The 13,917-nt window shown below is 69.3% G+C and overlaps 1 protein-coding gene across 1 annotated transcript; it reads left to right on the forward strand.

Moving 5' to 3' along the window:
* The first annotated feature begins 6,304 nt into the window (after window positions 1-6,304).
* TMEM102 (transmembrane protein 102) lies at window positions 6,305-12,164 on the forward strand. The gene is given in 7 exon segments (XM_074982888.1): window positions 6,305-6,772; window positions 8,846-8,997; window positions 9,637-9,839; window positions 10,860-11,450; window positions 11,452-11,801; window positions 11,804-11,890; window positions 11,892-12,164. Coding segments are annotated over 7 exon segments (1,980 nt in total). The 3' UTR covers window positions 12,021-12,164.
* Window positions 12,165-13,917: the final 1,753 nt, after the last annotated feature.

The following is a 13,917-nucleotide window of genomic DNA, read 5'->3' on the forward strand; positions in this document are numbered from 1 at the left end:
GAGCCGGGGCGGGGGGAGGCGGGAATGGGAGCTCAGCAAGGGGCGCTTTTCCCTAGAAGGCGGTAAAATTCAAGATGGCCGCCCCAGGCGGTACAATTCAAGATGGCCACCCCAGGCGGTAAAATTCAACATGGCCGTCTCACAAGGTGTAATTCAAGATGGCTGCCCCAGGTGGTGAAATTCAAGATGGCTGCCCCAACTGGTCCAACCCAAGAAGGTCGCCAGTGTGGGGAATTCCAAGATGGCTACCAGCCTGCTAAAATCCAAGATGGCTGCCTGGACGCTTAATCCAAGGTGGGCCACCTGGACACTCCCCATGCAAACGAGGGCCATATTTCTCAGACCCAAGCCGGCAGAGGCCAGCCTGTGATCTCAATTCCCAAATGGCCTCCAAAGAGGGTCTTCCTTTGCCTAAATGCAAGATGGCTGCTACGGAGGGACGCCCTGTGCCTAAATCCAAGATGGCTGCCACGGAGGGACGCCCTGTGCCTAAATCCAAGATGGCTGCCACGGAGGGATGCCCTGTGCCTAAATCCGAGATGGCTGCCACGGAGGGACGTCCTGTGCCTAAATCCAAGATGGCTGCCACGGAGGGACGCCCTGTGCCTAAATCCAAGATGGCTGCCACGGAGGGACGCCCTGTGCCTAAATCCAAGATGGCTGCCACGGAGGGATGCCCTGTGCCTAAATCCAAGATGGCTGCCGTGGAGGGACGTCCTAGGCCTAACTCCAAGATGGCTGCCTGTGGGCGTGGCAGGAGGCTGTCTTCCTGATCAACAATCCAACATGGCGGCCTGTGGCACATTTCTGGCCAGCTGGGGACCCTTCGGCATTCCCAAAATTCTCTCCCATCACCTGTGTGCAACCCTTGGTCTACCATCAATGATGGCTGCTGGTGAGCTCTTGTCATCTTAACATCGAACATGGCCGCCGTGACAGGCTCTTTCCCTGGCCTACAGTCAAGGCGGCCCCAATCCCAGCCCTTCACTTGGCATGTAGTCAAGATGGCTACCATGGCAACCCGTTCCCCAGCCTACAGTCAAGGTGGCTACCATGATTACTTGTTCCCCAGTCTACAGTCAAGATGGCTGCCATGGCGACCTCTTCCCTGGCCTTCAGTCAATGTGGCGACCGTGGCAACCCCTTCCCCGGCCTACAGTCAAGATGGCTACCACAGCAACCCGTTCTGCGGCCTACAATCGAGATGGCTACCATGGCAACCCATTCCCCAGCCTACAGTCAGGGTGATGACCATGGCAACCTGTTCCCTGGCATACAGTCAAGATGGCTACCACAGCAACCCGTTCCCCACCCTACAGTCAAGATGGCTGCCATGGCAACCTGTTCCCCAGGCTTCAGTCAATGTGGCGACCGTGGCAACCCCTTCCCCAGCCTACAGTCAATGTGGCTACCACAGCAACCCGTTTCTTGACTTACAGTCAAGATGGATGCCATGGCAACCCCTTCCCCAGCCTACATTAAAAATGGCTGCCATGGCAACCCCTTCCCCAGCCTACAGTCAAGGTGGTGACCATGGCAACCCCTTCCCCAGCCTACAGGCAAGATGGCTGTCATGGCAACCCCTTCCCCGGCCTACAAGCAAGATGGCGACCAGAGCGACCCCTTGCTCAGCCTACACACAAGATGGCCGGACAGCAGCTGACCCCCAGCAGCCCAGGCAGGCGGGGGGGGCGGTTGCCCCCTCCTCCCAGCGCCCACCCCCCGGGGAATCAGAGAGCGTCTATTTTTATTCCTCAGCCTCTGGGGGGGGGCAGCTATTTTTGGGGGGACCCCCCCACCCCTCCCTCGGCCAGCGAGGACCTTCCCCCCCAACATTGGACGCCCCCCATGCAGCGGGACCAGGGGACTATTTTGTTGGGGGGGGCAGTGTCCGTGCAATGGGGAAGCCCCCGCGGGGCGTCCCCGCCCCCGCAGCAGGGAGGTGGGGGGGCGGAGCCAAGAGGAGGTGGGGGGGCGGAGCCATGGGGCGCTCGGAGCTGTACACGTTTTTAAAACATTGCAAGAAATGAACCTTATTGTAAATATAAAATTGAAAAAAAAAAATGGACGGCTCCCATTCCTGGCCCCACTCCTGTTCCACCCCCCAAGTCCAGCTGCCCCCAGGCGCCTCCCTATACCCTCACCGATCTCCCTCATCCTGCCCCCCAAGTGCTCCACCTTCCCTGTGACTGATGTCCCCCCACCACCTCTCTGATCTTCCCTACCCCATAGCGCCCCCGCCCTGCCCTGCCCCATGACTTTCAGGGAGATATCACCTGGGGGGGGGAGATAGGAGGTGGGGGAGGGAACAACCCCACAAAAGGCAAGGGGGCTCCCAGCCTCCAACCCGCACTGCCCTCCGAGTGAAGGGGAGAGACCCCAGGAGTCCTGGCTCCCACCCCCTGCTCTAACCACCAGCCCCCACTGCCCTCCCAGCGCCGGGGAGAGAACCCAGGAGTCCTGGCTCCCACCCCCCTGCTCTAACCACCGGCCTCCACTGCCCTCCCAGCGCCGGGGAGAGAACCCAGGAGTCCTGGCTCCCACCCCCTGCTCTAACCACCAGCCGCCACTGCCCTCCCAGCACCGGGGAGAGAACCCAGGAGTCCTGGCTCCCACCCCCTGCTCTAACCACCAGCCCCCACTGCCCTCCCAGCACCGGGGAGAGAACCCAGGAGTCCTGGCTCCCGGCCCCTGCTCTAACCACCAGCCGCCACTGCCCTCCCAGCACCGGGGAGAGAACCCAGGAGTCCTGGCTCCCAGCCCCTGCTCTACGCACCAGCCCCCACTGCCCTCCCAGCGCCGGGGAGAGAACCCAGGAGTCCTGGCTCCCACCCCTGCTCTACGCACCAGCCCCCACTGCCCTCCCAGCGCCGGGGAGAGAACCCAGGAGTCCTGGCTCCCACCCCTGCTCTAACCACCAGCCCCCACTGCCCCCCAGCGCCAGGGAGAGAACCCAGGAGTCCTGGCTCCCACCCCTGCTCTAACCACCAGCCCCCACTGCCCTTCCAGCGCCGGGGAGAGAACCCAGGAGTCCTGGCTCCCACCCCTGCTCTAACCACCAGCCCCCACTGCCCCCCAGCGCCAGGGAGAGAACCCAGGAGTCCTGGCTCCCACCCCTGCTCTAACCACCAGCCCCCACTGCCCCCCAGCGCCAGGGAGAGAACCCAGGAGTCCTGGCTCCCACCTCCTGCTCTAACCACCAGCCCCCACTGCCCTCCCAGCGCCGGGGAGAGAACCCAGGAGTCCGGGCTCCCAGCTGGGGTTGCTCTCTGTGTCGTGGGGGGGGGGCAGGGACAAGGATCCAGGACATCCCCCCCCTCCACACCCCCCCGACGCAGCGAGGAGACGCGGTGCTCGGCGCTGGCCGGAGCAAGATCCTCGAGGCCCTGAAGCAGCAGCAGAAATTGGCTAGAAGTGGAAGTGCGGGGCTGGGCGCAGCAGGGGGCGCTGTGGGACAGGCAGTGGGGCGGGGGCCCATAAGGGGGCGCTGTGGGGGAGAGAGCCGGGCGGGGGGCCAGCAGGGGGCGCTGTGGGGCAGGGAGCCGGGCGGGGGCCCAGCAGGGGACGCTCTGGGGCAGGCAGTGGGGTGGGGGCACCTAAGGGGGCGCTGTGGGGCAGGGAGCCGGGCGGGGGCCCAGCTGGGGGCGCTGTGGGGCAGGCAGTGGGGTGGGGGCACCTAAGGGGGCGCTGTGGGGGAGAGAGCCAGGCGGGGGCCCAGCAGGGGGCGCTGTGGGGCAGGCAGTGGGGTGGGGGCACCTAAGGGGGCGCTGTGGGGGAGAGAGCCGGGCGGGGGGCCAGCAGGGGGCGCTGTGGGGCAGGGAGCCGGGCGGGGGCCCAGCTGGGGGCGCTGTGGGGCAGGCAGTGGGGTGGGGGCACCTAAGGGGGCGCTGTGGGGCAGGGAGCCGGGCGGGGGCCCAGCAGGGGGCGCTGTGGGGCAGGCAGTGGGGTGGGGGCACCTAAGGGGGCGCTGTGGGGCAGGGAGCCGGGCGGGGGCCCAGCAGGGGGCGCTGTGGGGCAGGCAGTGGGGTGGGGGCACCTAAGGGGGCGCTGTGGGGCAGGGAGCCAGGCGGGGGCCCAGCTGGGGGCGCTGTGGGGCAGGCAGTGGGGTGGGGGCACCTAAGGGGGCGCTGTGGGACAGGCAGTGGGGCGGGGGCACCTAAGGGGGCGCTGTGGGACAGTCAGTGGGGCGGGGGCCCAGCAGGGGGCGCTGTGGGGCAGGGAGCCGGGCGGGGGCCCAGCTGGGGGCGCTGTGGGGCAGGCAGTGGGGTGGGGGCACCTAAGGGGGCGCTGTGGGGCAGGGAGCCGGGCGGGGGCCCAGCAGGGGGCGCTGTGGGGCAGGCAGGCGAGGCCGACGCCAAAGCTGCTCCAGCCCAGACTCAGCTGCATTTCCCGCGCCCCCATAGAAGCACCACACGCCCCCCTGCCTGCGGCCCCGCAACCCACCTAGCCCGACCCACGGCGGCCGGGCTGGAGGGGGGCGCTGCAGGTCGGGAGTGAGGAGCACCGTTCATTAGCATCCACCCCCCCGCCGGGCGGCAAATAGCCGCCCCGCCCCCAGCCGTGGGGAGCCAAAGGGGGGGCGGCCGCGAGGGGGGGGGGCGGGCAGCGGTAACCATAGCAACGCTCTTCTCCTGCAGCGAAGAGAGGCGGGTGGGGGAGGGGTGGGAGCCAGGACTCCTGGGTTCTCTCCCCGGCGCTGGGAGGGCAGTGGGGGCTGGTGGTTAGAGCAGGGGCTGGGAGCCAGGACTCCTGGGTTCTCTCCCTGGCGCTGGGAGGGCAGTGGGGGCTGGTGGTTAGAGCAGGGGGTGGGAGCCAGGACTCCTGGGTTCTCTCCCCGGTGCTGGGAGGGCAGTGGGGGCTGGTGGTTAGAGCAGGGGGTGGGAGCCAGGACTCCTGGGTTCTCTCCCCGGCGCTGGGGGGCAGTGGGGGCTGGTGGTTAGAGCAGGGGGTGGGAGCCAGGACTCCTGGGTTCTCTCCCCGTCGCTGGGAGGGCAGTGGGGGCTGGTGGTTAGAGCAGGGGGCGGGAGCCAGGACTCCTGGGTTCTCTCCCCGGCGCTGGGAGGGCAGTGGGGGCTGGTGGTGAGAGCAGGGGGTGGGAGCCAGGACTCCTGGGTTCTCTCCCCGGTGCTGTGGGGGCAGTGGGGGCTGGTGGTTAGAGCAGGGGGGCGGGAGCCAGGACTCCTGGGTTCTCTCCCTGGCGCTGGGAGGGCAGTGGGGGCTGGTGGTTAGAGCAGGGGTGGGAGCCAGGACTCCTGGGTTCTCTCCCCGGCGCTGGGAGGGCAGTGGGGGCTGGTGGTTAGAGCAGGGGGTGGGAGCCAGGACTCCTGGGTTCTCTCCCTGGCGCTGGGAGGGCAGTGGGGGCTGGTGGTTAGAGCAGGGGGTGGGAGCCAGGACTCCTGGGTTCTCTCCCTGGCGCTGGGAGGGCAGTGGGGGCTGGTGGTTAGAGCAGGGGCTGGGGGGACTGACAGCCCCCACCATAGGGCAGCTGCTCCCCTCATGTCACAATGGCGGGTGGCCCCCCCCCCGCAGGGTCCCTTACGATCTATATCACAATGCCCCCAGCTGCAGCCACTCCCCCGGCCCCCCCATCTGCTGTGCCCAGAGGCCAGGGGGCAGGGATGCAGGGCCCGGCTTGCCAGCTCCCGGCCCCACCCCCTCTCCTATGGGGGCGACCCCCTGCCCTGCGTGCCCCACGGACGGCACCTGCTGCCTGGACTTCCAGGAGACCCTCATCCTGCTGGCAGTGCTGAGCGTCCTGGCGCAGGTCGCCCTGAAGATTGTCACCATGGTGGGTGGTGCTGTGGGGCAGGGAGGCAGAGGTCAGCCAGTGGCTCTGTGGGGTGGGAAGGGAGGCCCAGCAGGGGGTGCTCTCCCCTGGGAGGGCGGGTGGCATTGGGGGCACTACAGGGTGGAGGTGACAGCTGGGGCTACCCCTCCCCAGAAGTGGCTGCCTTTCCAGTACCTCCCACAAACTCAGCCCCCATCTTCCTCTGCCCCCCAGGTCTGCTGCCATCTGTGGAGGCTGCTGCAGGGGCCGGGAGGCGGCTCCATGACCAGGTGTAAGTTGGGGGGGGCTCTGTGCTCCTGGGGGGGAGGCTGTCCCACCCCCCCAGCTGCGTAGGACCTCACTCATCACCTTCTCTTTCTTTCTTTCCCAGCCCCCTCCTCCCCACCCCCCAACTCCACCGCCCGCCCGCCCCGCTGCCCGACCCATGGCTCCCCCCGTGACCGGCGCCTGGCGCACTGGGAGCTGCCGGCCCTGCACCGGTGCCTGCCCTATCCCCTGGGACCCATGAGGCTCACTATGGACGTGAATCTCCGGCGGGACCCCCCGCCCTGCCGACAAGCCGCCCCGGCGCCCTCCCGCCACTGCTGCTGTGCCCAGGCCGCCTCGGCCCCCTCCGCCCTACCCCCGCCGCCCCCCAAGCCGCGCCCGGCCTCCGTCTCCTGCGGCACCGACGCCCGCCCAGCCTCCGGGGTCCGGTTTCGCCAGCCCAGCCAGGACGAGCTGGCCCCCAGGCAGCGCCACCAGCCCACCAAGGTTTACATCTACCCGGTGCACCCTGAGACGCCGCCCCCCAGCCGGGACCCCTCGCCCGGCCGCCGGGAGCAGCGCTGGAAGGAGGAGGCAGGGACACTGGCCAGGGGAGCCGGGACGAACCAAGCCACGGCAACCGACTCGGAGGATGGGCCACCGGAGGTGCCGGCCAGTGGCCATACCCGGTACTACAAAGGGCCAGAGCCCTCCACGAAGAACTGGGTGTACCGGCCCGTCAAGGGGCCCCCGTGGAACTGAAATCAAGGGGGTGAGAGGGGGCCGGGCAGGAAAATAAAGAGGAAAACCACCTGGCTTTGGTGTGTGAGGCCCTCACCCCATCCCAGTGCTGGGGAGAGAACCCAGGAGTCCTGGCTCCCAGCCCCCTGCTCTGACCACCAGCCCCCACTGCCCTCCTAGCACTGGGGAGAGAACCCAGGAGTCCTGGCTCCTGGCTCTCACCACCAGCCCCCACTGCCCTCCCAGTGCCAGGGAGAGAACCCAGCAGTCCTGGCTTCCAGCCCCTGCTCTAACCACCAGCCCCCCACTGCCCTCCTAGCACTGGGGAGAGAACCCAGGAGTCCTGGCTCCTGGCTCTCACCACCAGCCCCCACTGCCCTCCCAGTGCCAGGGAGAGAATCCAGGAGTCCTGGCTTCCAGCCCCTGCTCCCACCACCAGCCCCCACTGCCCTCCCAGCGCCGGGGAGAGAACCCAGGAGTCCTGGCTCCCACCCCTGCTCTAACCACCAGCCCCCACTGCCCTCCCAGCGCCGGGGAGAGAACCCAGGAGTCCTGGCTTCCAGCCCCTGCTCCCACCACCAGCCCCCACAGCACCAGGGAGAGAACCCAGGAGTCCTGGCTCCCAGCCCCCTGCTCCCACCACCAGCCCCCACTGCCCTCCCAGCGCCGGGGAGAGAACCCAGCAGTCCTGGCTTCCAGCCCCTGCTCCCACCACCAGCCCCCACAGCACCAGGGAGAGAACCCAGGAGTCCTGGCTCCCACCCCCTGCTCTCACCACCAGCCCCCACTGCCCCCCAGCGCCGGGGAGAGAACCCAGGAGTCCTGGCTCCCGGCCCCCTGCTCTAACCACCAGCCCCCACTGCCCTCTCAGCGCCAGGGAGAGAACCCAGGAGTCCTGGCTCCCACCCCCTGCTCTAACCACCAGCCCCCACTGCCCTCCCAGCGCCGGGGAGAGAACCCGGGAGTCCTGGCTCCCACCCCCTGCTCTGACCACCAGCCCCCACTGCCCTCCCAGCACCAGGGAGAGAACCCAGGAGTCCTGGCTCCCACCCCCTGCTCTAACCACCAGCCCCCACTGCCCTCCCAGCGCCGGGGAGAGAACCCAGGAGTCCTGGCTCCCACCCCCTGCTCTGACCACCAGCCCCCACTGCCCTCCCAGCGCCGGGGAGAGAACCCAGGAGTCCTGGCTCCCGGCCCCTGCTCTAACCACCAGCCCCCACTGCCCTCCCAGCGCCGAGGAGAGAACCCAGGAGTCCTGGCTCCCACCCCCTGCTCTACCCACCAGCCCCCACTGCCCTCCCAGCGCCGGGGAGAGAACCCAGGAGTCCTGGCTCCCACCCCCTGCTCTAACCACCAGCCCCCACTGCCCTCCCAGCGCCGGGGAGAGAACCCAGGAGTCCTGGCTCCCACCCCCTGCTCTACCCACCAGCCCCCACTGCCCTCCCAGCGCCGGGGAGAGAACCCAGGAGTCCTGGCTCCCACCCCCTGCTCTAACCACCAGCCCCCACTGCCCTCCCAGTGCTGGGGAGAGAACCCAGGAGTCCTGGCTCCCACCCCCTGCTCTGACCACCAGCCCCCACTGCCCTCCCAGCGCTGGGGAGAGAACCCAGGAGTCCTGGCTCCCACCCCCTGCTCTAACCACCAGCCCCCACTGCCCTCCCAGCGCCGGGGAGAGAACCCAGGAGTCCTGGTTCCCGGCCCCTGCTCTACCCACCAGCCCCCGCTGCCCTCCTGGCCAGGTGTGGGATCTACCCCCTCCCCACCGCGAGAGGGGGGTCAGAGCTCCACACCTGGCTGGGGCGGGGCTTCCCTCCGGGGCGGGGTGTGAGCGCACCTGGCTGGGGCGGGGCTTCCCTCCGGGGCGGGGCGTGGGCGCACCTGGCTGGGGCGGGGCTTCCCTCCGGGGCGGGGTGTGAGCGCACCTGGCTGGGGCGGGGCTTCCCTCCGGGGCGGGGCGTGGGCGCACCTGGCTGGGGCGGGGCTTCCCTCCGGGGCGGGGCGTGGGCGCACCTGGCTGGGGCGGGGCTTCCCTCCGGGGCGGGGCGTGGGCGCACCTGGCCGGGACGGGAGGCGGAAGAAGGTGAGCTGGTCTCACCTGGGGGAACCTGGCGGCGGCGGCGGCGTGAAGCAGGTTTCCCTGCACTTTCCCAGCCCCCGCCCCCGCCCCCACCCCCGCCCCATAGGAGGGACCCAGGCGTCCGAGCCTCATGGACAGCGAGGAGGTAACCAGCCCCCCGGGTGCTCCACAGCCCTGCCAAGCCCCGGCCCCAGGCCTGCCGGTGCCCCCCACTTCCAACCCGCGGGGTGGGGCAGTTTTGGCGTGCAGGGTGAGGGGATTTGTGGGGCTGGCCCCTGATTGGGGGGGCTCGAGGAGCTGTTGGGGGGCAGGTGAGGAAGGGGGAGGGGTTGGAGAGAGGGGAGGCAATTTTGGGGGGTTGGCAGAAGGGTCAGGTGGCAGCTCAGGTTATGAGTCGGGTTTGGGGGGGCTCAGGATGGTTATGGATGGGGGGGCTGGACAGGTTATGAGGCAGGGGCTGTGGGGCAGGTTATGGGGAAGCTGGTATGTAGGGTGCAGTTACGGGGGAAGTTGGGGGGAAGGCAGGTATTGGGGGGCCAGTGAAGGGGGGCAGATTCTAGGGGCCCAGGCTGGAGGTGCAGGATGTGGGGCAGGGCTTGGGGGAGCTGGGGCGGTGGTGGAGAATGGGGGCCAGGCTGGAGGGGCAGGTTATGGGGCACAGAATATGTGGGGTGGGGTTGAGAGGGGAGGGACTTTGGGGGACCGGGGAGTGGAGGGAAAATTGAGGGAGCCGAGCCTGAGTAAGGCCCCCTTCACCTGTCCCACTTGTCCCCCCCGCCACCAGCCCAGGGCCATGGGCTCCCCAGAGCGGGGGCACTGCCCCCCGCCCGGCCCGGCCCCTCACCGACCTGGATTTCCACTCTGGAGCCTGGATCGCCGAACTCAACCGGCTGGTGCAGGAGCTGAGCAAGCAGCCCTGGCGGGACCCAGGCGTCCGGGCCGCCCCGGAGCTGCTGGTGCTCAAGGACTTTGTGTTCTCCCTGCTGGGTGAGTGGAGATGGACTGGGAGCCCGGACGCCTGGGTTCTCTCCCCGGCGCTGGGAGGGCAGTGGGGGCTGGTGGTTAGAGCAGGGGGTGGGAGCCAGGACTCCTGGGTTCTCTCCCCAGCGCTGGGAGGGCAGTGGGGGCTGGTGGTTAGAGCAGGGGGTGGGAGCCAGGACTCCTGGGTTCTCTCCCCGGCGCTGGGAGGGCAGTGGGGGCTGGTGGTTAGAGCAGGGGGGCCGGGAGCCAGGACTCCTGGGTTCTCTCCCCGGCGCTGGGAGGGCAGTGGGGGCTGGTGGGTAGAGCAGGGGGTGGGAGCCGGGACTCCTGGGTTCTCTCCCCGGCGCTGGGAGGGCAGTGGGGGCTGGTGGGTAGAGCAGGGGGTGGGAGCCCGGACGCCTGGGTTCTCTCCCCGGCGCTGGGAGGGCAGTGGGGGCTGGTGGTTAGAGCAGGGGGTGGGAGCCAGGACGCCTGGGTTCTCTCCCTGGCGGTGGGAGGGCAGTGGGGGCTGGTGGTTAGAGCAGGGGGGTGGGAGCCAGGACTCCTGGGTTCTCTCCCTGGCGCTGGGAGGGCAGTGGGGGCTGGTGGTTAGATCAGGGGCTGGGAGCCAGGACTCCTGGGTTCTCTCCCCGGCGCTGGGAGGGCAGTGGGGGCTGGTGGTTAGAGCAGGGGGGTGGGAGCCAGGACTCCTGGGTTCTCTCCCCAGCGCTGGGAGGGCAGTGGGGGGCTGGTGGTTAGAGCAGGGGGGTGGGAGCCAGGACTCCTGGGTTCTCTCCCCGGCGCTGGGAGGGCAGTGGGGGCTGGTGGTTAGAGCAGGGGGTGGGAGCCAGGACGCCTGGGTTCTCTCCCTGGCGGTGGGAGGGCAGTGGGGGCTGGTGGTTAGAGCAGGGGCCAGGAGCCAGGACTCCTGGGTTCTCTCCCCGGCGCTGAGAGGGCAGTGGGGGCTGGTGGTTGGAGCAGGTGGCCGAGAGCCAGGACTCCTGGGTTCAATTCTTTTTTCCTAGCCTCCCCGCTTTCTCCTGCCAGGCCGGGTGCACCAGCTGGAGGGGAAACTCCCCCCGTCCAATGAATACCTCCTGCTCTCAGGTGGGGTGCTCCAGGGCACAGTTGATGTGGACCCGGGTGCCCTGGGGTGCTACGTCCCAGATGTGGACTACGATGTGGACTACACCCTCCTGGTGCCCGTCCTGCAGGCCCACGACAGCCCTGTGCCCCTGGACCTGCGTGGCGTCCCCCCAGGCCATGCCCGGCTGCCCCTGGCCCCCTTCGGCCCCGAGGCCCACCGCCACTGGGCAGACTGCTGCCAGCACCATGGTGGCCAGGGCTACCTCGCCCCAGGCCTGGTCTCAGCCTGGTTCTGCCAGGCCTTGGTGGCTGTGGCCGATCAGGCCCGGGCTGCCCCACACCGAGGGGGGCCGAACGTGGAGCAGGCAGCCAGGCACGGCGGGCTGGTGACGCTGATTGCACGGCACGGCCCCTGGCGCGTGCTCTATGATGTGCTCCCTGTGGTGTCCTTCCGGGGGTGGCCGGCGGCCGCCCAGGCCTGGCTGGACCGCGCCCATTTCTGGGAGGGCAAACTGAGGGAGGAGGACGTGGCCGAGGGCTTCTACCTTCTGCCCAGCTCCAACCCTCGCCTGGCAGGAGGCTGCTGGCCCGGCGGAGGCCTTGAAGCAAGGGGAGCTGGTGGAGAACGCGGGCACAGCTGGGCGTGGGGCTGAGAACCCGGCGGAGGTCTCCAACCTCGCTTGGCGCCTGTCCTTCTGCAGGAGTGAGCTTCACCTCAAGCAGATGGTCCCTCTCCCCCTGCTCCAGGCCTATGGGGCAGCCCGCTCTGCCCTGTCTGCGGCCTGGGCTGGGCGGGTGGGCCCCTACCATCTCTGGAGCCTGGTTCTGGGGGCCTGTGAGCGCCTGCCCGCCCGCTACCTTGCCCGGGAGGAGAACACGGCCCACTGCCTTCTGGGCCTCCTTGGACGACCTGGCGGCCGGGCCTGGCACGCGGAACCTCTCCCCATTACTTCCTCCCCGGCTGCAACAGGCTGGAGGGGGGTCTGGGCGCCGGGTCTGGCCCACGCCGTGGCCGCTGTGCGGGGCCATCCGGTGGAGAACCTTCAGCGAGCGGTGGAGAGGGTCAAAGCTGCTGCCAAGCTGGCCCGGGTGGCGGACGCAGGGTCTGCAGCTGAGGAGTAGGAGGGGGGAGAAAAACCACTTTGTCACCCCCAGCTGAGGATGGGATATGGGGTTAAAATGCCAGTAGCAGGACTGCTGGGTTCTCTCCCTAGCAGTGGGGGCTGGTGGTTAGAGCAGTGGGGCTGGGAGCCAGGACTCCTGGGTTCTCTCCCCAGTGCTGGGAGGGGCAGTGGGGGCTGGGGGTTAGACAGGGGTGGGGAGCCAGGACTCCTGGGTTCTCTCCCCGGGGCTGGTGGTTAGAGCAGGGGGGTGGGAGCCAGGACTCCTGGGCTCTCTCCTTGGGTCTGGGAGGGCAGTGGGGGCTGGTGGTTAGAGCAGGGGGGTGGGAGCCAGGACTCCTGGGTTCTCTCCTTGGGGCTGGGGAGGGGCAGTGGGGGGCTGGTGGTTAGAGCAGGAGGGCGGGGAGCCAGGACTCCTGGGTTCTCTCCCTGGCGCTGGGAGGGCAGTGGGGACTGGTGGTTAGAGCAGGGGGCGGGAGCCAGGACTCCTGGGTTCTCTCCCCGGCGCTGGGAGGGCAGTGGGGGCTGGTGGTCAGAGCAGGGGGTGGGAGCCAGGACTCCTGGGTCTCTCTCCCGGTGCTGTGGGGGTTGGTGGCAGATCAGAGGAGTTCTCCAAGAGGTGGGTCCCCTCCCGTTGAAGGGAGAAAAATCCCCCCTGGGCTCTCGGGGGCCGATGGGACCTGGGGGACATGGGGGGTCGGGGTGCAGGGAGTGTTTTCTCCCCTGGGGAGGGGCCGGGGGTACGGAAGCCCTCGGAGAGCTGCCCCGGCTGCCGGCCCAGCGGGAGGTGTGGAAGTTTCTCCGCTGGTGAGATGTGGATAATAAAAGGAAATTCAAAGGCCTGGGCGGAGATGGTGCCTTATGCCCCATGCTGGGGCGGACAGAAACTGTGGGGCGGGAGAGTGAGGGGACCGGCAGGGCTGGGGGGATGCAGGGGCTGTGGGGTGGGAGTGAGGGGGACTGGCAGGGCCGGGGGATGCAGGGGCTGTGGGGCGGGAGTGAGGCGACCGGCAGGGCTGGGGGATGCAGGGGCTGTGGGGTGGGAGTGAGGGGGACCGGCAGGGCTGGGGGATGCAGGGGCTGTGGGTTAAGAGTGAGGGGGACCGGCAGGGCTGGGGGGTGCAGGGGCTGCGAGTGGGGAGTGAGGGGAACGGCAGGGCTGGGGGATACAGGGGCTGTGGGGCAGGAGTGAGGGGACCGGCAGGGCTGGGGGATGCAGGGGCTGTGGGTTAGGAGCGAGGGTGACCGGCAGGGCTGGGGGATGCAGGGGCTGTGGGGCGGGAGTGAGGGGACTGGCAGGGCTGGGGGGTGCAGGGGCTGTGGGGATGGGAGTGAGGGGGACCGGCAGGGCTGGGGGGTGCAGGGGCTGTGGGGCGGGAGTGAGGGGACTGGCAGGGCTGGGGGGTGCAGGGGCTGTGGGGATGGGATGAGGGGACCGGCAGGGCCGGGGGATGCAGGGGCTGTGGGGGTGGGAGTGAGGGCACCGGCAGGGCTGGGGGATGCAGGGGCTGTGGGGATGGGAGTGAGGGGACCGGCAGGGCCGGGGGATGCAGGGGCTGTGGGGCGGGAGCGAGGGCACCGGCAGGGCTGGGGGATGCAGGGGCTGTGGGGGCGGGAGTGAGGGGACCGGCAGGGCCGGGGGATGCAGGGGGCTGTGGGGCGGGAGCGAGGGGACCGGCAGGGCCGGGGGATGCAGGGGCTGTGGGGCGGGAGCGAGGGGACCGGCAGGGCCGGGGATGCAGGGGCTGTGGGGCGGGAGCGAGGGGACCGGCAGGGCTGGGGGATGCAGGGGCCTGTGGGGCGGGAGCGAGGGGACCGGCAGGGCTGGGGGATGCAGGGGCTGTGGGGCGGGAGCGAGGGGACCGGCAGGGCTGGGGGTGCAGGGGCTGTGGGGCGGG

The sequence above is a fragment of the Carettochelys insculpta genome, chromosome 34 (assembly GCF_033958435.1).
Source record: "Carettochelys insculpta isolate YL-2023 chromosome 34, ASM3395843v1, whole genome shotgun sequence".
Taxonomy (NCBI): domain Eukaryota; kingdom Metazoa; phylum Chordata; order Testudines; family Carettochelyidae; genus Carettochelys; species Carettochelys insculpta.